The 25,131-nt window shown below is 37.9% G+C and overlaps 1 protein-coding gene across 1 annotated transcript in view; it reads right to left on the minus strand.

The window, feature by feature from the left end:
- Positions 1 to 24,849, minus strand: part of DPYD (dihydropyrimidine dehydrogenase) — an 820,949-nt gene extending 796,100 nt beyond the window's left edge. Inside the window, exon 1 of the mRNA XM_060090168.1 lies at positions 24,710 to 24,849. Coding sequence (XP_059946151.1) covers positions 24,710 to 24,748 — 39 coding nt within the window. The 5' untranslated portion in view covers positions 24,749 to 24,849. The remainder of the gene's footprint in view (positions 1 to 24,709) is intronic.
- Positions 24,850 to 25,131: the final 282 nt, after the last annotated feature.

The following is a 25,131-nucleotide window of genomic DNA, read 5'->3' on the forward strand; positions in this document are numbered from 1 at the left end:
GTCTTTGCGTGGTTTCCTTCATATTTCTTCTGCTTGGCTTCATTGGGCTTTTTGGACCTATGGATTTATTTTCTCAAATTTTTTTCTGATTTCTCATCCCACCACCATTCCTCTCCTTAGGAGATTCCATGTATGTATATATTAGGCCACTTGAAGCTGTCCCACAACTTGCAGCTCATTTTTTTTTTCTCTCTATGCTTCATTTCAGATATTTACTATTGGTATGTCCTCAAATTCACTATCTTTTCTTCTGCACTATCTAATCAGTGTTTCATCTTATCCAGTGTATCCTTCATCATAGATATTGTAGTTATCATTTCTGTAAGTTCAATTTAGCACTTCTGGGCTTCCCTGGTGGCACAGTGGTTGAGAGTCCGCCTGCCGATGCAAGGGACATGGGTTCGTGCCCCGGTCCGGGAGGATCCCACATGCCGTGGAGCGGCTGGGCCCGTGAGCCATGGCCGCTGAGCCTGCGCGTCCAGAGCCTGTGCTCCGCAACGGGAGAGGCCACAACAGTGAGAGGCCCGCGTACCGAAAAAATATATATATATTTAGCACTTCTGTCTTATCTTCTGTGCCTCTACTTAACTTTTTGAACACACAGAACATGTTATAACTATTCTAATGTCCTCTACTAATTCTAACATCTGTGTCAGTTCTGAGTTTGTTTCAATTCATTCATGTTTATCCTTATTATGGGTTGTATTTTCCTACTTCTTTTCAAAAATGTCTAGTAATGTTTAATTGGTTGCCAGGTATTGTGGATTGCACCTTGTTGGGATGTTTCTGTATTCCTATTTATATTCTTGAGTTTTGTTCTAAGACATAGTTATGTGGAAATAGTTTGATCCTCTTGGGTCTTGCTTTTAAATTTGTGAGGTGGTATCTGAGCAGCATTTAGTCTAGGGTTAATTATTTTCCACTACTGAGGCAAGTGCCTAATGCCCTATGAATCATGAAGTGTTCCAGTCTGGGTGGTAGGAGCAGGCATTCTTCCCAGACCAGTGTAAATGTCAGGTACTGTTCCTTCTAGTTCTCTCAGATTGTTCTTTACCCAGCTTTGGGTCACTTTTCTCACATTCATGTACTGATCATTCCTCTGTGGAAGACTCAGGGGGAGGCCCCCTTCAGAGCTCCGGGTTTCCCTCTGAGAAGCACTCTCCTCTGTTACTCTGTGCTACAAACTCCAATGGCCTTGGTCTCCCCAGAGTCCACCAGGCCCTGGGTAGGTTCCCACTTCCTGAGCTGAAACTTATAAACTCTCTCAAGAGAGTAAGCTGGGCAAATATTGGGGGCTCTCCTCCTTTGTTATCTGTCTCTCAGGGATCAGAATCTTTTGTTGCCTGATAGCTAGTTTATTAAAAACCATTGTTTCATACGCTTCATTTGTTTTTTACTGTCAGGTGGGAATGTATGCAGGAACGGGTTCATTCAGTAGGCCTGAGTTGCTCAAATCCTGCACATTACCAGAAAAGGACTATTTTCAGAAGTGGTCCTTGACCCACTCCTGGGAACCAAGCTGGGAATGCTCTGATCAGAGTACTTTTATATGCCTAAGGTCTTGGGCCATGCTACACTAACCTGACTAGATAGTTTAAGCTTACAGTGTGATTAATGATGAACATCTGCTTTTTCTCTGGGGGTCTAGTGCTTGAGTAACTGAAGTCAGCCATGTAGCACTATATGCCTCAGTGACTAAGGCCAAATAAAAACTGTGAACACTAAGGCCTGGGTCAGCGCCCCTGGCTGGCAACACTTCACACATGTGGTTACACATTGTGGTTGGGGGAATTAAGCATGTCCCACATAACTCCATTGAGAGAGGACACCTGAATGCTTGTGGCTGGTTCCCTCTGGATTTGACCTATGTTCCTTTTCTCTTTGTTGATTTTAATATATCTTTCATGTAATAAACTGTAATCATGAATATAATAACTTCTGAGTTCTAGTGAATTAATGAGTCTGAGAATGGTCTTGGGGATCCCTGACACAAAATGTAAACTCATTCCCTTTTACTCCACCTTGAGCAGAAGTGGAAGTAGAGACAAGAGTACCATATTTTAACGGTCACTCTCTTCCACACAACTTAACTTTCTAAAGCATCTTGACAAAAAAACAGAAAAATGCTCTAAATGGCAACAAAGTGATTTCTCCACTCATATATTCAACTAAGTGTCAGCCAGTAAGATGTATTTAGAAGTGTGGGTCTTTTAGAAAGTCTCATTAGAGAGGTGCACCCTTCTTTTCCCCTTCCTCCACCCTTTTGGAGCTCTAACTTCCAAACTGAACAATGAGGTGGACTTGAGGATATCAGAGTGTAAAGACAGAAGCCTGCTGACAAGAAAAAGGTGCTGCATGCCCTGCACTATGTATCTCTGGGATGCTTTACATGAGGAAGAAATAAATCACTGTCTTGTTTAAGACACTTTTATTAATTTTTTCTATAATGTATCTCATAAACTGGTTCTTACAGTGCCCAAGGTGATTCTGGTGGCCAACTAGGTGTAGGAAGCACTGATAGTCCCATCAACAAGCAAACTATTTGGAGCCAGAATATATATAAACATCAAAATGAAAGCATTTGGCTTATGTACTTAAAAGAAAAATGGGAAATCACATCAGCATAAGTTAGTATTTTTCTTGAAACCCATCACCATGTCAAAAATCCTAAACCAAAAATTACTCATTTCAAAAAATGATCAGTGGAAACTTTGTTGTGCCAGCACAGAAAAACAAGATTCATTTTAATCTCCATTGATTGACTGCTAATAGGTTTCTCCATTTTAACTGACATGAATTTTTTACAATATGGCATGATGATGTGAATAAAAATTTACCCAATGTTCCTTCGTATACTGTTTTCTGGAAACCTTCCATAACCATCCTTTGCACACTCCCTGCCTTCAATCCACACTCGAACCAAGCTATGTTAAACCCAACTTACCAGGCTGTGGTAGAGTACACACTCTGTGCTCCCAAGATACACTATCTCTATCAATATTTTCGGACTTAATTTCAGGATTTAGTCTCAGCCTAATATATATTTCAAACAAGAAGACAGCTTAACTCCTCTTTCTCAAAATTTTATAACGTTTCTTCTTCGTAGAAATACTTAGGCACATTTTTCTAATGTTCTTACATTGGACGACTGTTTTTAATAGCTGATGTTAAATGGGAGCTTCCAGTACACGAGGCACCATTCTAAGTGTTTTTCAAGTTGATCCTAAGATGCCATTACTATTATTATTGCCAGTTTATACATGAGGAAACAATATCACAAGGAGGTTAAGTAACTTTCCCAGAAAGTGGCAGAGTGTCTTCAGATTCTATACTGTTAATCACTACTCTACTTCCTCCATGGGCAGCAATAATATTAGCTTCATATTTATTTTTAATATATGTAACTCAAAGATTGCAGTATATTCATTGTAAATAGTGAAATGAGTTTTGTATTAGGACATATAACAATGTAAATAAGACATGAATAAGTCAGACTTAAAGAAAAATCTATTATCTGTCTGTTAGCCACAGCACCTAACAAACTAACTGGTACACACTGATTACCTGTTTCGAGGTTAAATGAAAAGAAAGAGGCAAATCTTAGAAATATTGTTAAGGAAACTCTGGAAGGAGGTGATGACAATGAATGCAAGCTGTAAGAGACAGAAAAATAAGTGTTTCTCCCATGTCAAGAATCTGTGATTATAAGAGAAAGGGTAACCACAGAAAGTAAAAATTGAGATACAGAACTGGCTTAGGAAAAAGTGTTCAATTCTTTTTGACACATCACTTGAGTACTGGTGTTATCTTACAAATGACACATAGACTAAAAAAACTGACAGTGAAATACAGCATGTTACCAGTGCCTTTCAATTGTTGAATTTGAATTAAGTCCAGACATCTTATCTGAAAAGCTAAGATCTTTCCTTAATTGTGAAGAAATCACAGATGCTCTGGTACCAAAAATACAATTTACAACTTAGAAATGCCAAGTAACACTACTTCCATTATAATAGAAATTATATGCTTAACACTTTCAGTTTATAAAATTTTTTACATATATTATTAGATCATGTGTTCCAATTGAAATCTACACTGTAAAAAAAAAAAGTCTACTTATGTGCCTGTCTGCCCAATGAGACTTGAGCATATCGACTATAATGATTGGCTATGACTCATCTCAGTATCTTCAGTACCTTGTATAGGTATAACATAAATGAGGCTCACAATGAATTGAATTGCACCTCCTTAGAGTGTTAGAGCCATAAGGGACCTCCATTTACAGATGAATCTAGGAAGGTGAAAGGAAAACCCAAGTTAAAGGCAGTCAAGATTAGGACCAAGTCTCCTGATTCCATTACTTTACCATTTTCATATAAAAATATTATTACAAAGAAGCTACAAAATATTTTGAGTTATCCACTATTTTACATTGCCTCTGACCACACTTCTGACTGGAAGTATATATAAAAGCAGAAATGGAGCAACAATCAAGAGATGTATAAATAATAAGACCAGAGAGAGGCATAATAGGTCAGAAGTTCAGTGTTTCAGATTTTTTGGATAAAACTAGGCTTCTTTTGTTTCCACAGGAAAGATCACATGATCCCCATATTTAAAATAATTATTTAAGCATTAAAAGTTTTCCATTGCCACTGAAATACTATTCATCTCAAGATGAGTAAATTATCACTGTCACTTTCAATACAAAGCTTCTTGCACTTCAGCTGTCATTTTACAGATTCATAACTGAAAATAAATTTTAAGCAGAGTTACATTGCTGTGTAATGAGTAATAATTTTATCAAATTAGTAGCATTCAGCTTCTAGTGAGATTTATTTTAGTCATAGAATATTTAGTAAAAAGAGCATACAAACAGAACCATTTACCTTTTAAGACTTTTCTAAAATGGGGCATACTACTAGGAAACAATCAGCTATTACTCTCTATTTCAATCTAAATAACTGTAGTAACTTCCAGGTGTTTGATAAAAGGCAATTCCATCACTGTATAGGTCCACATACTTTCTATAAGCCTTCCTGGCATTTAAACTTATTCAAAGGTATAAACATTTTCCTCAAAAATGATGGATATTAACTTGTAATTAAGGTTATTATGTTGGCATAGAGGAGGATTTGACTTAATGGAAGACTCTCTGTGATGGAAATTAACAAGATTGCTACATAATCACATAACAGAATTGATTGTGAGCAACATTTGTGCTATTTACACACTTGTTAAGATTTAAGGAAGTAAAGGCTGGATGATTAATACATCTCATAGTATTTACTATGAAGTGAAATAAAAACTTGAAGTACTAGAAATGATCTGTTTAACATTATCAGAGAATGAGATATCTCAGACTCCTTTTGCTTTTTTTTTTTACATTGAACATAATAATTTTTAATGGAAAAGGTAAGAAAATTTTAAATACAATGAAATTTAACCCTCCTAAAAATACAGGTTATGGAACTGAAGCATTTGATAACTTTTAAGTATATAAAAAAATGTTTCTCACAATTCATGTATCAGTTCCGAAGTAGAGCTTCTGCCATAACCAGAATCTTGAAATAGGCAAAACATACTAGACTAGCAAAGCAATATCTAATATGAGCAAGGTTGTAGAAATGTCCTGTGTTATTACATTGAGTCTATTATTAACATAGTGATATCTTTAGGTTCACTAATATCTTTTTTAAATTCTTCCTTGGAAAACTTTTCTTGGAACCATCTTACATTTCACTGTTTTTCACTTTCTAGCCCACTATTTGGTAATTTAAATTAGTTTCAACTCTACTAGAGAAACCCAGAGATCCAAATATTTAGTGTTTTAAAATCTTAATTTAACCTTTAGGTGGTCTTTAAAAAAACTGTACTTTTCCAAAACTGCTAGGCAAATAGCCAAAGATAAAAAGAAAAATGTCCAAAAATGTGATAGATGAATCATACTATGGGTAAATTAAAAGCAGGAACAGCTAAAAGTGTTGCCTCTAGAAAAGGAATGGAGAGAAGATGGAGAGAGCTGCAGAGAAGTCAGTGTTGTTGGAGCTGGACCCAGCTCCAGCGGGTACTGGAGAGCCTACAGTTAACATTTTTTCCCAACTTCATGATTTTAGAGTGTAAAACCTGCTGTGGAGGATGTATTTACCCCCTGGTAATCAGCAAACTACAAATCATGGCTTCCCTGCTCCCCATCCCCCTCTCTCCACTCCCAATCAGTTGTTTACCAGCCTATCACTGGGAGGAATAATAAAGAGCACCACTGATTTCCTTAAAGGCTTTTCTTTATTTTTTATTTTTATTTTGTCCATTTGTTACACTAATTAAATTACATTTAAAGATGCCTTTATTAAAACAATGGGATAATTCAGAGATTATTCCACAGGATTCACTGGCCAGCAAGGTAATCATAACATTTCATTGACAGTACCTTAATAATATGGAAAGAACTCAAAGTTCCATATTAATCCAAAGTAGTTCCCATGGATATTAAAAGGCACTGGTGAGCTTGAGTAGTAGCATGAGCATTTGCATAACTAGCCAATGTAATTTAATATCCCCAGAAAAGTTGACTCAAAGAATAAAAGTTATCAAACCCAAAGGTTATATTTTTAAACCATAGGTTTATATGGAGGTATACTATTTTAAAATTGAGAAATGAAATATTTACATAGACTCCTGATTTATTTCATTTTCAGATTAACTGAAAACTAGACAAATTGCTTTGTTTTCAACATTGTAGAGCAAATTACAATTACACAATATGCAACTCTAAGTATTTGCCATTGTAGCATAATTAATTCAAAATTGTATTAGTACTAAAAATGCAAAAGAGGCAATGGTTAGGCTTATATAAATTAACCACAGATCATAGCCTTGTAATGATTTTTTTCTAATTCTCAAATATGAACTGATTGTCTTGACAGTGGCATCATCACTGTTATAAAGTAGAATTGCAAAAGAATAATGTCCTTCAGTCAAGGGATCCAGTGAATGTTTTATAACAAATGTCTAAATGTATAGAAACTAAAGAAAAATATATATATACATATAGAATCCCAAAGCCAATTCCAGTTCTGCAGTCCATTTTGCCTATTTTTCCTAATTTCTCCAACAATTAAAGACTGTGTCCTGTGAGAGATCAACATAGCCTGGCAAAGGGCAAAACTGGTCAGTTGACACCATGTTGAGAAGTGATTGATGAAACCTCATCAGCACCCCTCCACTGCAACCATCTGGCCTGTGGATTAGAAGCCATTCATACCTTGTTTCATTTACACATGTGAAGGACTCCTTGAAGAACTGAATATAAAACATCTTATTGAGAAATTTTGTGAATGCATACAGTGGGGAAAAATGAGGTAACATTTGAAGGACTTCCCACTCCTGTACTTCTTTTACTCCTCATTTTCATGTCATGTATTTTAATGTCTGAATAAAGAGCAATGTAAAACTGGGCTCATATTCATAGATTTTAGTTTCCAGTTCACTACTGACTTTAGTCGAACCATTTAACCTTTCTATGCCCTTGGTTTTATCATTTCTGAAACTAATATATCTTTGTAAGGTTGGAAACATGTTTTTAAGTAAGGCAGGGAGGAAAAAAGTGCTGTGAGTACACAGACCCACATTCACCCTTCTTAACTCTAACACTGCCAGCTCCTGTACTTACACCTGTCTTACACTTGACCCATTTCAGCCAGGAGAGCCCTCTTCTACCTGTCCCTACACCTGTCTTACACTTGACCCATTTCAGCCAGGAGAGCCCTCTTCTACCTGTCCCTAGAAACAGACACCTAACTCATTTTTGGCCCCTGAATTACAGGAGATTGGAGTGAAGGTGGGAGATTATAACACAACTTACATGAATCTCTTTATTATCACTTATTTAATAAAATGAAAATAGTGTAAAGCTAAATCACCAAGCTGCATGAATGTGGATTTATAACATGCATACTTTAATTCTAACACCATAATTTTGAACCATCACACCCAAGCACTTTTCACTTTCTGTCCTGATTTATATTTATTTGTGAATTTGCTTCAAATTCCATTCTGATGTCATAAGCTCATTAAGGGGAAACGCATTTATCTTTTTAGCCAGTTCCCACATGGTACTTAGTGTAGAGCTTACGATATAGCAGATACTTAACAATTACTTATAAAACTGAATGAAGGTATATACCTTGTTGGTAACTTTAGCTTTGGAAAAATACATATTTAATTTTTAGTGTAGATTTTAGAATGTATCTACTTGGTTCTTCATCATATTTGATAATAAACGTATTTTCCCCTCATACAAGGACTGTACTTGTCTGTAAGTTAAAGAACTTCATGATAATATCAGCTTCCAGATGCATTTGTTCTTAATTCATTTGTTCCAATCAATAATAGTATGAGGTAGACAGGACAATGATCATGATCTCCATTTTATAGATACAGAAATTAGCTTAATTTGACAAAGCTATACAGTGGCAGAACTAGGACTTTAATAGCATATTTAGGGTTCTCTAAAATATATTATGATATTTAACACTAATTACTTCCTTAAACTATGAATGTGAATTTAATAAAGATCTTCTCTTTTACAAACTTTAGCTATCTCTACTTCCAAAATCTCATCCTTCCTTCCCTTGCTTCCTTCCACAAATATCCCAGCTTTTTTGCAATTCATATTAAAATCTGTATTCATTTGCTAGGGTCGCCATTAAAAAATACCACAAACTGGGTGGCTTAAAACAACAGGCTCACAGTTCTAAGGCCTATAAGTCTGAAATTAAAGTGTCAACTGGCCATATTTCCTCTGAAACCTGTAGGTTGTCTCTTGGATGCTCTGGTGTTTGCAGACAATCCTCTGCATTCCTAGGCTTGTAGATGCATCACTCCAATCTCGGCCTCCGTAGTCATATGGCCATCTTTCCTCATGTATCTTCACATCATCTTTCCTCTGTATTCTCCTCCTTATAACTCTGCCTTCCTGCCATCTACCAACTCCTTGGTCACCACACCACCCTCTGCCCAAATTCAGTGAAAATTTAACATCGAGTTTTCTTTCCATACCCTCCATTCTTTTCAGCAGTCCAGTGACTTCAACAGCCACTTAGATTATCCAGCATCTGCCTCTTACTCAACAGTCTCACCAACAGTTTTTTTTTCTTCCACATCACTTCAGCCACCATCTCCCTTAGCCTTGTTATTAATTATTGCACCACCTCCAAAAGCTTTATTTCAAACACACCACTCTAATCTTTACCTTTTATACTCTTCCCTCTTACAAAAACTCTTTGACCTTATTGAGACTGCCAATCCACTGAGTGCACCCCTGGTATTCTGACTTCCCTCATCTTCAAAACACCCTTAACTCCCTTCCCCTCTCTCACATCGACGTCATTGCCCAGGCAAATCTGAACCCAATTAAGCCCTTTAACTACTTTCTCTAGCTACCCAAGCAGCTACAAGTGGCTGGAGAATTCCCAATTATGTTCACTGTTCTCAAGTTAAATTGTTGACAAAGTTCAAATGGAAAACAAACACTGCCTAACAATCCTACTGTACTTTCTTATTGTTTCCATTCTCCCACTTTGCAGAAAATCTATTCATATTTTCATCTGTTCTTCAAATCTATATTCCATTTTCCTCTTAGCCTCAGTTAACGATATTGCCTCATACGCTTATTGAGAAAATAAAAACCATCAGATGGGAACTCCCTCAATTTCCCACCACCCAATATACACCACCTCTCTACCTTTTTTTCTACTCTAATACTTATGTTATCAATCCTATTCCCCCTCACCAAAAGAATCCTTTCATACGTGTAATTATCCCTCCTATATATTCAACACTGGTTTCTCTTTCCACTGAATCTCTTCCATTAACATGTGTATATGCTCTTTTATCCCCTTCCAGCTACTTCCCCATTTCCATGTTCCTCTTTACAGCAGAATATTTCCCCAGAGTTGTCACTGGTCATACTATCACTTCCTTATATTCTGTTCTCTTCTCAGTCCACTCTTATTGGCTCCTTCCTCCAAGCTAGCTATTGTCAAGCTCACAATTTCAACATGTTAACAAACTAAAGAATCTTTATGCAACAGCAATAAAGACAGCTGACTTTAACACATCCTTCCTCTTTCCCTGGTCTCTGTGATACCAGACTCCTCAGCCCCTTGTCTAGCTCCACTGTCTCTAAGTGGTCTTAGCCCCATAATTCTCCAATATCCATCCCCACTAGGACTGCTTCACTGATCTTCAGATGCTTATTTCCAGCTGCCTATCTGATATCTTCACTTTGATATCAAACAGGGATTTCAAGGGATTTCAATAGGGATTTCAAACTTAATGCCATTACATACAACACCTGTATCTCCCTCACACCAGTTACTTCTTTTTGCTCTTCAAACTAAGTTCTATCCTACCTCTTTGATTTGCTTTCTTTTTTAGCTCAAAAGCCATGGCAGACTTCTGGTCTTTCAGGTTTGAGTTCAAAAGTCACCTCCATAAGGAAGCCTGCTCTGACTGCTACATATAAAGAAGGCTCTACTAGTCATTCTGCATCATTTTATTCTGGTTTACTTTTACCAAAACTCATCATACTGTCTAAAACTACCACACATTTGTTTTTTTACTGTCTATTACTCGTCTACTGTAATGCAATTTTATTGAGAGCAGAAATCTTTTTGGTCTTGTTTGCGGATGTGTTTCTGAAATCTAGACCAGTGCCTAGCATATAGTAAGAAATTTATAAATATTTTTAAATGGACAAAACAAAAAAAGTAGATTTCTGTGTTTTTAGAATATCAAAACAACATATTTTCAGAGAGACAAAGTCCGCTGGAGTCAAAACAATAATTAGTAGCCATTATTAATATTTTAACAGCTGACATTAATTACACAGTTGCTATGCGTTAGAACTATTAAAAATATGTAGTACTGAATATGCACTACTTCCTTCAACCATACAACAATCTTATGATATAGGTACTATTACTGCCCCGACTTTTCAGGCAAGGAAACAAACAGAAAGTTAAAGTTATTTGCTAAGGTCAAAAACTAGTAAGTAGCAGGGCTAGGATACAAACACTAGCGCTCTCATTCCAGAGCCTATACTCTTTTTTTTTTTTTTTTTTTTTTTTCTTTTTGCGGTATGCGGGCCTCTCACTGTTGTGGCCTCTCCCGCTGCGGAGCACAGGCTCCGGACGCGCAGGCCCAGCGGCCATGGCTCACAGGCCCAGCCGCTCCGCGGCATATGGGATCCTCCCAGACCGGGGCACGAACCCGTATCCCCTGCATCGGCAGGCGGACTCTCAACCACTGCGCCACCAGGGAGGCCCCAGAGCCTATACTCTTAATCACTAATCCCTGCTACCCTTTCATTACAATTTAAATAAATAATAATGATCCATTACATATTACCAATAAATATTTTAATAGGTTAAGTCTACTGATCTACTGCCGTTTCTGAATTTATCTGAGGGTAGTTTTAGTGGATGGTATATTTCCAAAATAGCATTAGTTTTGTTCTGATTTTGTAATTCATTAGCACTTAATTTTCTTAAAATCGGTGATATCTACCGTTCTTATTTGTATTTATTTTCTCTTATTTTATTATTACATTAAAATTCTGTTAACATAATTTGTTTAAAAGAAAATGCAAACTATTTTAAAATGTGGAAAAATGTTCAAACTTACAATATTCAAATAAATGCAAATTGAACTAATCAGACAGGAGTTTTCATCAAATTGTTTATTTAAAAATTAAAAATCAATATTAACCTTCAAGGGTATCATTTCATACACATTCATACACTGATAGCAGCCATATGAATTTGTACAACTCAAAAATATTTCAAATCCTTAAAATAGTCATACCTGCACTGGATAATTTCTCTTCTAGAATCCTTTCATGAAAATGTGATCTTAAACATGTATAAAAATATTTTAAAGTTTTGTTTATTACTGTCTAGTTTTGGTGTGAAGGGGTGATGGGCAGTAATATTCATGAACATATGAGAATTTTCTTCTACAAATGTTTTTATCTCTTTCAAAAAATATAGAGGCTTAAGCATACCAATGTTCAGAGTTCAGGTTGCAAGTAAATTTTAGCTTTAAATGAAGCACAAATCAAAGTTATTTGGGGTCTTCCCTAGCGGTCCAGTGGTTAAGACTCCATGCTTCCAATGCAGGGGGTACAGGTTGGATCTCTGGTTGGGGAATTAAGATCCCACATGCCACGAGGCACAGCCAAAAGATTTAAAAAATTGAAAAATAAAAATAAAGAAAAGAACATGTTTTTTTTTAAGTTATTTTGGTTAACACATCTAAGACAAAAAAAAAGTTTTGCTTTATTAAATTTGTCATGTGAGAAAACTGTGTTGAGGCAAAAATAGTTACACTAACTGCCCCTTTCCTCTTCCTAAGTGCTATGAGGAAAAGAAAAAGGAAAAAATTGCAAACATACATGTGCTTGTGTGTACACACACACACACACAGACAGACACTACTTCTTCTGATGTAAAGACCTAAGGTGAAAGAATCCTTTGAGAATCTGGCCTGACAGAGTGATTTTGAAGGTGGGGCTACAATGTAAAAGTTTCCATCCTTGGTCACATGTTGGGACATCTGCAGTTGGTGTTACATTTATTCATTTGCAATCACATCCTGAGATTTATTCATTCAAGATAACAACTTGAATCCCAACCTTACTCATCCTGTTCTCCCAGGACAGAAAAAATAAGGCACCACCACCAGGCAGTAAAGCCACAGTCTAGAAATAAGCATCAGATCAGGACTGAGTGCAAATCAAGTCATATCCACATCAAAGGAAAGGACATCCAGATGCCTGAGTGTTCCATAGCCTTGTGTCAGTGGTGGGAGGATGAGGCAAATGGGTGATTGGTTCCAATTCCATTTTGTCCTTTCTGTCTTTGTACCCAATAATGAGACACTTCCATTTAAAAAATACTTTTTAAAGATGCTTAATTCAGTTGAATCATTGTAGGTTAGAAGGGCAGAACTGAAATGCACTACAAATCATTAAAGCCACCCTCTCAAGTATATTTACAACATTTTAAGAATTTTGTTGAAGCATTATTTTTAATAACCACACTAAAAACAAATGTCTGATAATAAATGTTTTCAATAAACTTTGGTATCTCCACTCCCAGAGAATCATGCTGCCTTTTAAAAAGTTAGTAAGAATGTAGGGAAATACTTCTGACAGGATAAAAAAGCAAATATAAAATTATATATGATTCCTTCTCTTTTTTGTGTGTGTATGTATTATAGATTTTTGGTCTGTGGTTAATATGAGGTTTATATATAGCAATACATATATATATATATATATATATATATATATATATGTTTTAAGTTGCTGATCTCTTAATTTCAAATGCATTTTAACGACCCTGCATTTTTACTCCCCACCCCTCACTACTACTGCTTTTGACATTATATTTTACATCTTTTTGTTTTGTGTATCCTATTGCAGATATAGATGATTTTACTACTTTTGTCTTTTAACCTTCTTACTAGCTTTGTATGTGGTGGACTTGCCTTCCCCAATGAGCTTTTTCCTTTCATAATTTTCATGTTTCTAAATTTGGCCTTTTCTTATTCCCTTAGAGAACTCTCTTTTACGTTTCTTGTAAAGCTGGTTTGGTGGTGCTGAACTCTTTTTCCTTTGCTTGTCTGTAAAAACTTTCGATTTCTCCATCAAATCTGAATGAAAGCTTTGCTGGGTAGAGTATTCTTGGTTGTAGGTTTTCCCCTTCATCACTTTAAATATATTATGCCTGCAGAGTTTCTGCAGAAAAGTTAGTTGATAGCCTATGGGAGTTCCCTTCTACATAACTCATTGCTTTTCCCTCGTTGCTTTTAATATTCTCTATCTTTAATTTTTGCCATTTTAATTACAGCATGTCTTTGTGTGGTCCTCTTTGGGTTAATCCTATTTGGGACTCTCTGTGATTCCTGGACCTGGATGTCTGTTTACTTTCCCAGGCTAGGGAAGTTTTCAACTATGATACCTTCAAACATGTTCTCTTCCCTTTCTCTCTCTCTTACTCCAGGACCACTATAATGGGAATATCAGTGAGCTTGATGCTGTCCTAGAGGTCTCTTAGACTGTCCTCATTTCTTTTCATTCTTTTTTCTGTTCAGCTTCAGTGATTTCCACTACTCTGTCTTCCAGCTCACTGATTTGTTCCTCTGTATCATTTCATTTACTGTTGATTCCTTCTAGTGGATTTTTCATTTCAATTATTGTATTCTTCACCACTATTTTGTTCCTCTTTATATTTTCTCTTTGTTATAAACCTCTGACTTCTCAACTTTCTTCATCCATTCTTCTCTCAAGTTCTTTGATCATCTTCACAATCATTACTTTGAACACTTTATCTGGAAGACTATCTCTTCACTTAGTTTTTCTTCTGGGGTTTTACATGGCTCCTTTGTTTGGAACATGTTCCTCTGTCGCCTCACTTTGCCTAAGTTGCTGTATTTATTTCTATGTATCTGGTAGGTTGGTTATGTTTCCTGACCTGGGAAAAGTGGCCTTCTGTAGGAGATGCCTTATGCATCCCAGCAGTATACTCCCCTCTGATCACCAGAGCTATATGCATTAGTGGTGCCTCTATGAAGTCTGCATGGGTACGTCTGTTGTGGCAGGCTGACTACTGTGGATGGCCTGGTAGGCGTGGCCAGCCCTTCGTCCAGTTGGTTGCCAGGCCTTGCCTTGTGCAGAGGCTGCTGGCTACTGGTCGGCAGCATTGGGTCACAAGACAGCTGGGTGTGGAACCCCAGGGGGTCCTGGAACTAGTACTGGCTCAGTGGTAGGCAGAGCTAGGCTCTGGAGTGGGTGGATGAAGCGCTAAGGTTCCTGGATCTAGTGTCAGTCTGCTAGTCTGTGGTGCCGGTTCCTGACACAGCAGGCTGTGGGTTTCTGGGTGTCCCAGACCTGGTGCTGGTGTGCTGGTGAGTGAAGCTGGAAATCAGGGCAGCTGGCTGAGGAGTCCAAGATATCTCAGAACTGATATTGGCCTGCTGGTGGGTGGGGCCAGGGTTGGCGGGGCCTGAGGCTTGTGCTGGACACTGGTAGGTGGGTCCAGGGCCCATGGGGTCCCAGGGCTAGTGCCAGCTCACTGTTGGGCAGAGCCAAGTCCCAGGGTCTCTGACTGCAGGGCCCCAGGGTGTTCCAAGGCTTGTGTTAACCCACTGGTGAGTGGCCAGCCCTGGGGTGGCTGGCTGAGGGGGCACAAGGTTTCTCAGAGCTGGTGTTAGCCTGCTGGTACGAGGGATCAGGGCCCACTGGGTCCCAGTGCTGGTGGTGGCCTGCTGGTGAGCTGGGTCCTGCCATGGCAGGCTGCCAGGTGCAACTGACCTGGGACTGGTGTCCACATACTGGTAGGTGGGGTGGGACCCAGGGGGTTCTGGAACTAGTATGTGTCCACTGGAGGAAAGAGCTGGGTCCCTGAGTCTCTGGTTGAAGGGCGCTGGGGTGTCCCTGTTCTAGTGCCTGCTCTGTGGTGTGTGGCCTCAAGTCTTAGGCCCTCTGATGGACAGGGCCATGCCCAGCGGAGGCTGTGGGTTCAGGGGGTCTTAAGGCAGCCTGCTTGCTGGTGGGTGGGGTTGTGCGCGCACGTGTGTGTGTGCATGTGTGCGTGAGTGTGTATATAGGAATATTACTCAGCCAAAACAGAGAATGAAATTTTGCCAATTTTTCCATTTGCAACAACATGGATGGACCTTGAGGGTATCATGCTTAGTGAAATAAGTCAGACAGAGAAAGACAAGTACTGTATGTTATCACTTACATGTGGAATCAAAAAATAAAATAAAACACAGCAAATGAATGAAAATAACAAAAAAAGAAACATACTCACTGATACAGAGAACTAGTGGTTACCAGTAGGGAGAAGGAATCAGAAAGGGGGAAGATAAGGGTAGGGGATTAAGAGATACAAAATACTATGTATAAAATAAATAAGCTACAAGGTTATATTGTACAGCACAGGGAATATAGCCAATATTTTATAATAACTTTAAATGGAGTATAATCTATAAAAATTTTGAATCACTATGTTATACACCTGAAACTAATACAATATTGTAAATCAACTATACCTAAATGAACATTATATGTGATTAAACTAGTTAGGGAAAAAAACCTCATGTATAGGAAAATACTAAATTACTATCAGCATGACTGTTTCATGTGGTGTGACTGTATGTTTGGGATCTTCTTTTCACTTTTTTTTTGCATCTTTTAAATCTTCTGTAATGATCATGAAAAATAATTAAAATTAAGTTAGAAAAATTTTTTTAAATTAATGAAAATTAACCCCCAATAAAGAGTATTTTGCTGTGAATGTTGTTATGCTTTAATCCTAGGGATCTGTGAAGAGAACTGAATGACTTTTTCTTCTCTGAATTACCAAGGATTTCAAACTTTTCACCAGCACTCCCCAAAATCTGTCATGGAAGAACATTTGGAAGAATATTCCCAAAGCTTTGAGGATACTGTGGTGCAAAGAGTCAGAGAAAGGTAACTTGAATTTCTGTGGGGCTGGGGATCCACTATCTGTACTCCAGTTTCCATTGACAGTTATCAATCAAAAAGCACACTGGAGAAACTGATTCCTTTCTGGAATCTCTGGTCCTAATTCCTAGTTAAATATAGATAGCATCACTCTACAGATACACAAAAATATGAATTTTATTTTTTTCTTTTTTTTTTTTGCGGTATGTGGGCCTCTCACTGTTGTGGCCTCTCCCGTTGCGGAGCACAGGCTCCGGACACACAGGCTCCGCGGCCATGGCTCGCGGGCCCAGCCGCTCCGCGGCATGTGGGATCCTCCGGGATCGGGGCACGAACCCGTGTCCCCTGCATCGGCAGGCGGATTCTCAACCACTGAGCCACCAGGGAGGCCCATAAAAATATGAATTTATTAATTCCAGATCACCCTCACAGAACTCCAGCCATATAAAGAAGGATCGGACTTTTTCTGTGTGCTCAGGAGAGATTTAGACTTAACTCATTCATTTGATTAAAAAAGAAAAGGAAGCAGGCAAGCATGAAGAAAGTTTAAAAATCAGGTGAATAAGTATATCAAATCCATATAGCTGGTATAAATGGTGCACTTAATCCTACCTAGCATGTAAAATACAGTAGCTCTACACCACTACCTTGCATTTCCTTAATATGATCACCCTGCAGCAGGTCACGTTTCCAAACGATTTCACCATTGCCATACTGTATCACAAACCATCCGTAAAAGACTGATCAATAGCAAACTCATTGAGGAATCAGCAAACTCTTCACAGTGGTTGAATGATTTCCACAAGGTCAGACAGCAAGGGATCTCACTTATGGAGCAAAAATATCTCCAGGTTTGGCCCCTATCCCAGGATGCTTATTTTAATTAACATATAGTAAATACACATTATCTTCTATTGTTTTTCTGAAGATTTCCTCATGGCCTTTAATTAAACATACTAACATTTCTAAAGTTTTAACATGCTACTATGGTCAATTTTTAATATCATTCAAAGGATTTCACAAAGACTAAACAAACAGATCTACTTAGATGAGTCAATCTTGAGTAGGTAAAACAAGTTGAAAACTGGAGGATGAAGTTTTGGGAGAGAGGTGAAAGTGGGGAAGGGCATGGGGAGGATCAGCAGAGAGTGGTAGGTAATAAAATATTGGGGGAGGGAGAAGTACAGTCAGGCTCCATCCTTGAGCACCATCTGTATAAATCAGGCCTGGAGTTGACATGTAATTTTGTGTGGGTCCCCTGAGAAGTGGCCCTCAGGACTTCATTATTGATGAAGAGATTTTTCTTCAAAGTGGCCTAGCCAGGAGTGCCTCAAGGGGACATTCATAAGCACTCATAATATAAATTCCCAAGCACCTGGGAGGTAGGGACACGGACTGTCTTTAATTATCATGATAGAGGTAGAAGACAGTGAGAATGCTATTATACAACCAAGTTGAAATCCTCAAAGAAATTAAATTACTATAACCTAGTATAAAAAGTTTATTATCTGAGTCATCCTTTAGAAAGGGCACACTTTATCTTTTCCTTGTGCAAAATAGGTTGATCTCCAATTCCCCCCGTCCTAGGAATTAAAAAAGTTATAAATACAAATATAGTGTGTGCAGGGATGCTTAGAAGTCCGGAAAGAAACTTTCTTTGAAGCTAATATGCTCACTTAGAGAAACTATAAGTTTAGTCCAGTTTACACAAAGAGATATGGAGTTGGACACTTTTTCTTAAAATAATTGTATAGGGATTTCTTTTCAGAAAAGGATAACACCAATCCCTTCTACATATCATTGAGAATGCCAAGAAATCATTTTCACCAAAGCTTGGGCCTGATCTAGTCACAAAAACACTCAGAAAAACACCAAAAAATCAATCCATATGTACACTGCAGTAAAACAGCAAGGGTTAGGGGGTAGGAGAGCAGTCAATGCTGAATCTGAATCTTATTCCCCAGAGAATTAGATGTGGATAATCCTATATAGACAAAGCCTGTGCCACATACTTCCTTTGAATCTCCTGCAGCTTACACTAGAGGGTTGGTAATACAGTGGGCATTAAAAATATTTTTTAAATAGAAATAAAACTCAAAATGAAGAGGGTCTCTTTAATTTGACCTGAATTTTAAAAAAACTCCCCCATCTCACTGGTAATACTGACCAAAAGAATTCAGGAATTTTCTCATAAGTCATGTCTACAAAATTATTTCACCTGTAATAAAGCCTCACTCATAATTCTTTTAACTTCATTAACTCTCCCTTTCTTCACATATTTTAACAGCTTTTGATACCACTAGTTAATTCTTGGAGTTGAACAACATTCTAGCCAAATGACATTTACATAACACAGATGATATATGCAATAGTAATATTTACAATAACTACTACCATTCAAAAAGCACATATTTTAAGTAACAGATGCTGTCTAAGGCATTATATGTACATGACTCCAATTAATCCTTATTTATTAAATAAAATTAAATTAAATTAAAGTTAATAAATTAAATACTTAATTTATTGCACGAAATAAATTAAGATTAAAACCAACTGACAGAGGAAGAAATGATTGATAGTCCAGGAAACAACTTGACCACAATCACACAAATAAAAAAATAATAGTGCCAGGATTTGAACCCAGGACTGTTTTAACGCAATTTTTGTTTTTTTGTTTTGGTTTATTTTTCAAACTAACCATGAAATGAGCTTGATTTTGTGAAATACAAAATAAAAATGTTTATACAAAAATAATGAGTTCCTGTGCTTCCCTGATGGCACAGTGGTTGAACGTCCACCTGCCGATGCAGGGGACACGGGTTCGTGCCCCGGTCCGGGAAGATCCCACATGCCGCGGAGCGGCTGGGCCCGTGGGCCATGGCCGCTGAGCCTGCACGTCAGGAGCCTGTGCTCCGCAACGGGAGAGGCCCCAACAGGGAGAGGCCCGCATACCGCAAAAAATAATAATAATAATAATAATAATAATAATAATAATGAGTTCCTAACATCAATATATAGATAAGAGTCTGGTGAAGAGTCTGAAAGAAGTTATATGTTGAGTTAAATACAGATGTTTCCTATCTACTAGTATAACATTTTAATTAAAAGCAATGGAAGCAGTTATAATTATAAACCCCAGGAAAGACATAATCCTATTAAGAGTTATCAGTAGTATAATTGGCTCCAGGATATCTGTGAGCACCCACATTATTGATGTTTGAGGCCAAAAAATACCTTCTGTCTTAACATGGAGGATTAAGAGCAAATGAAGTCCAGAAGGCAAACATGTCACATGCGAAAATCAAAATCCTGATTACAGATAAATTTATAACCTTAGAATGCCTTACTAAATATTTTTTAATTAAGGCAGGATATAAATGACACAGAACTTTCCTTACAGTTTTAAGCACTGAAGATTTCTTCCTCCTATGTATCATTGTGTCCATTTAGCTAAGAGGCAGAAAAGCAAATTGGCCAACTCTACTTTTCGATCTCTTTGGCCACACTGAAGCCTAGACTATATCAAATCTCTTACAGTTCCTTTGTCACATTATTTCATGATGATTTTTTTTAGTCTCATTGTCTTCAATTTTAGTGTTTCTAATTTTGTGACTTAACTTTATGCTAATTACTAGAATTCTCCCACAGTGACCACACATGTTTACCTTATTGGAAGGTCTATTTTTCAGCTCTTGTGTTGTTGCTTGTTTATATACAGAGTTTGGTAAAATGCTGTATTCCAACAGTTTAGGAAAGGTATGATTGCTTAATGATCATCCAGTTATCTCAGCATTGTGACTAGAGCTCTTAGTATTCTAACTAATTCCTTACTGTAAATGTAGAGCTTTCCAAAACTGGGTTTTCCTTCTAGAATGTAAGAAAGGAGACTATTGAATTTTAGCACATTTTAACAATTAAGCGGTCAACACTATCTGCTATGATTAAGATTAAGTAGATCCAATCTAAAAATCTCCCTAGTGATAGATTCATCATTAGTCATTAATCTCACAGTTTGTAATTAAACCACTGAAACTAGCCATCTACTTCATGTGTAGGAGGTAAAAATTTTTTTTAAACTCTAATGAAATACATACATAACCATCCTTAACTATAGGAATGTGCAGTACCTTAAAACCACAAGGAGCTATCATTGGAATAACTCTCCAAATTTGGAGTAACTTTCCAAATCACATAATCAGACACATTTCTACCACCCAGTTAAATTCCTTAGAAAGGAGAAATACTTTAAAATTAAGTATTGTCCACGGGACAGCTTAAAATAAGGAGAACAAGCACATTTTTAACAACTCAAACTCACAAATTTTTTTTTTAATTTTTTTTTAATGCTTTAAAAGGCTTGGCAAGTCAAGATAGCATTCCCAGAGATGTGTGGTGCCCAATCAATAAAAGGAAGAAGACAAAAATGGATGCAGTAAAAAACATTTAAGTTTAAATAAATAAATAAATAACCCATAACTTCTGCAAAGTTGAATCCTTATTCTCTCCTTTGATCTATGCACCTCCTCCCTCCCCAGGGGCAAAAGCAGTTATGATAAAGGGCATTCTGAAATACCTTTTGCTATCTCTACCAATTCGTAAGCCTGTTTTCAAAATTCTCCTGAAAAGTTACTTTCTCCAAGTTGTTTCCATTATACTGCCATTTCCCAAAGCCATCATTTTATTATTTTCTTAATTAATAAACACAGAAAATTCTAGATTATCTTCTCAAATGAATAGAAGTCACAGTATCGGTAATTCAGAAACTATTTCTATTTAACTCTAAAAGCATTATGATTTTGTGGACATTGGACTGAAATCCTTTTTTTATTCAAGATAAATTTGAAATGAGTTTATAACCCCTTATGAGTCATTAACTGATAATTCTAAGAATAGACCTTGACTTGGGATTGTAGAAACAGTAAAGGGGTGGACAGCAATTTAGTTCAGCTATAAATACTTACCAAAAATACTAATATCCAAAGAATTAATTAAAAGCCCACTGTACCTGCATACATTTTCATTCTGCTATACTTTTACAGTAAATTCTCAATTACCCATGTCAGTGGAGGGGAACAAGACATTGAACAAAAGTGAACTCTTCCAAAATCATTCTTACTTGCTTTTAAAAGTGCAGATACTGACAACAGACCAGCTGTCAGTTCAAACTAAATGAATTATTGTGAAGGTATTGCTGAGGTCAGGGAAAGTGATCAATGTCTGATATTCACCTTTCTTGAAACCTTCCCAGGAGAATTTGTATTCAAAAGTCATTCTTGCCAAAATTTAGCTATATCCAGAAAGTAAGCCCACAAAGCAAAATAACTTTTAAAAGTATATAGCTACCATTAATGAACTTTAAAATAGTAGTTATTTCACAGGCAGTGATTTTCCTAAGACAGTTGTTCTATATTTTTATTTTTTAACATGTTTTGTCCTTTTCCTAACAAGAGGTGAAGTTGTGACATTTATTTATTAATTTTACATCTTGTCTATGTTTATATCTTGTCTATTTTATATCTTGTTTATTATCTTGTCTATGATTATTTTCCTTACTTAGCAGATGTGACACAGAGAAGCTAGGTAACCTAAACAAAGTCACCTATCTAAAAAGGGGTAGACATAGACCTCAACCACAGGCAGTTTGCTCCAGATCCCAGGCCCTGAACCACATTAATAGGTCTGGAAAAATGTCTGACTTCTCATACATCTGCTACCATTACTACAATTACAATAATTTTTTAGTATATGAGCTAGATTCTATTGCCTAGTATCTATTACCTACTAATGCATTCTTGCTATGCCTATCTTCTGGCCCAGGGTTATTTCAGTTTTGGAGTCTGGTGACCTTCTGACTGTTTTCTATGCTCCCAACCCTTCAAACCCTGATGCGCTACTGGATTGAGGCTAGAAATATGGAGTGAGCACACAAAACAACTTTGTAAGCCTCAATAACTTTTTTCTCCAGAAACAAAAATATTTCTTGGCTGCTTCACTGAAACCTGAGGTTCTATAGGTAGCTTAAGGAGAAAATTTAGTCACTATTATAGCGGTTTGTCACCACCACCTTCTGTTCTTTTCACATTTATCAACTGAACACTTACTGTTTTATACTGATAATTTTTTTTAAAGATTACGTTCTTCTCCACATATTTGAGACAAGGCAATGGTCACAGGCAGATCAATCTCTAGACAATGATTTTAAAGAATTCATTCAAAAAAGGCAAATCCAATGTATACATTCAAATTTGATAGAAAATTGAAACTTCATAATTCATTCCGACTCTTCCAAAAAAAAAAAAAAATGAGCTTTGGTGAGTCAATAGGATCACCTGAGACATCTATGCTTGGATGTGTTCCTCTAGATTTAATGTATTTTTCCTCACTGCATTATATTTTAATGATTAATTTCACATCCTTTCATGGTACTCTAGCTCCTGAATCATGGGTATTACTATGAGGGAAAAGAAAATTCCCATGAATGATGAAAGATGTTACTGATTAAAGTGTGGTGCATATATAACTACATAAAAGGTGAAAAAGCTTGAATGCCACTATTCTATATCAAGTAATATTGAGCCAACTAAGCTTAGATTAAGGGGAGTAAATGTGAGGGTTTGACGTTCTTAAATGGTCTTAGTCAAAACATTTCATGAAATTAAGCTGGTCGTTAATATTTCACTGGCATCTTTTTCCTTAGTGTAATATGGTTATGAACTGATTTCATGGACAACTGCAAAAGAGATACAGATAAATTCAAAAGCCATCTGCCCTCTGACATTCTTATCTCTGAAATCAGTACATCACTACTACCTAACACTGTCAGAAACGTACTATTTGACTTAGCTTCAAAAGGGCGGGGGGGGGGGGGAGAGGGGACATCTGGTGAAGTCAAAGTAACAAGGACCAAAAAGGACAATGACGTAAGTCAAGTATCTTTTACCCTGTGCATGAATAAATACTGGGTTAAATATATCATATTGATCAATATGAAAAAGTAAACTATCCACAAGAGAAACTACAAGTAAATTAAGTAGACATGTCCACATAATACACTTTGGCTCTTATTACTAGAGTGGATTTTTCAAACCAATGTATGGAATCTGGAGAAAACACTACTATAATCCCCCAAACAGAACACAAAGTTCCTTCAATCACTGACACAGATAACACAGTGGCAACACAATAGCAAAAAGCAGCTCTTCTGCAAACAGGTGGTTTTAAAATTTTACTTAAGCCACTGAAAGGACTAAGGAAAGGAAAATTTTTTCATTCTAAGGAAAACATAGGCATGCACATACACGTTTTACCAGCGTAGGAGACTCAAATTTTAAAAAGCCCCAAACAAAACACAACAAAAAACTATAAAGCAGTTTATTTTAGCTCAAAAGTGCTGACATTGGGTTAGTACGTCTAAAATCATTGTTTGTTATTATATCTGTCTCATCGCATACATAAAGGTCTTAGGGAGAAGTCAAAGGAAATAGTCATGTATTTCAGGGAGGACTTTATTCACAGGAAGAAAGATGACATTTTTACAGAAACAGAGTGCAAGAGAGAATCAAAAACTTGACGAGAGGAAAATACAGTTTATTTTGTATTTCTGAAGGCACTGTATTTTTCATGTTTTCAATACCTTATCCCATTCTTCCCTATGTTATTTTCATAAGCAATACTAATGCTAGCAGGGGCTGCTATAGCTGACACACAGATCTTTATTCCTATGCTTTGCAAATATGCATTATTCCGCGACTGGAGGTGGGGCAACAGACTGAAGGTGTCCGGAAAGGCGAAACGCTTACAGGGGCAAAGGGGAAGGTGCGGGATAGACTGCGTGAGAAATAAGCGCTCCTTTGAGAAAATCCATCTCTCTCGAACACTCGTGGTTCTTCAGTCACTGCCACTCAGGGACTTCTTTAACCCCCACTCCGAAGTAAACAGCCAGGTCCCAAGCCAAAGAACACCTCTACCGTCGCGGGCCCCCCACTTCCCTCCCTGCCAGCCCACACGGGTCTCTGGCTCCTCGCTCGTCCGCCTCCCCCGCAGACCTCCCGCGGAGGCAAAGTTTCCCGCCTCTCCCACTTTCCCCGGCCCTGCGGTGGCCGCGACGGCCTTCTGGGCACCCGCCAGCTGCGTCCCCCGCCCTCCCTAGGCGAGCCCACGCGCAGTCGGTACCTCGATGTCCACCACGTCCTTGCTTAGCACAGGGGCCATGGCGTTGCCCACAGCCTGGAGTCTCCTACAGACGAACCCACCCCGCGTCCTCAGGCTCCAGCCGGAGAGCAAAGAAACAGCTTGCCCGAGCGCCCGCGGAAGTGGAAAGCAGAAGGCAGTCGGCGCGGGGGCGGGGCGGGCTCCGGGCGGTGACGCCCCCGGGGCGGGGCTGCGCGCTCGGCCCCGCTGTTCCCCGCGCGCCGCACCGTGGGCCGAGGAGCCCGCCCCCTGTCTCCCGCCTCCGCCCCCCAGCCTAGAAGCTTGTTTTCCTTCTACTCTCGGAAGGAAGGGAGGGAGAGAGCGCTCGCTCTGGGGACTGGCCTTTGCTCTGTAAACTGTTAAAGGCTGAGCTAGGTACGTAGGGGCCAGATGGGATTAAAGGT

The sequence above is a fragment of the Mesoplodon densirostris genome, chromosome 2, assembly GCF_025265405.1.
Source record: "Mesoplodon densirostris isolate mMesDen1 chromosome 2, mMesDen1 primary haplotype, whole genome shotgun sequence".
In the NCBI taxonomy this organism is placed as follows: domain Eukaryota; kingdom Metazoa; phylum Chordata; class Mammalia; order Artiodactyla; family Ziphiidae; genus Mesoplodon; species Mesoplodon densirostris.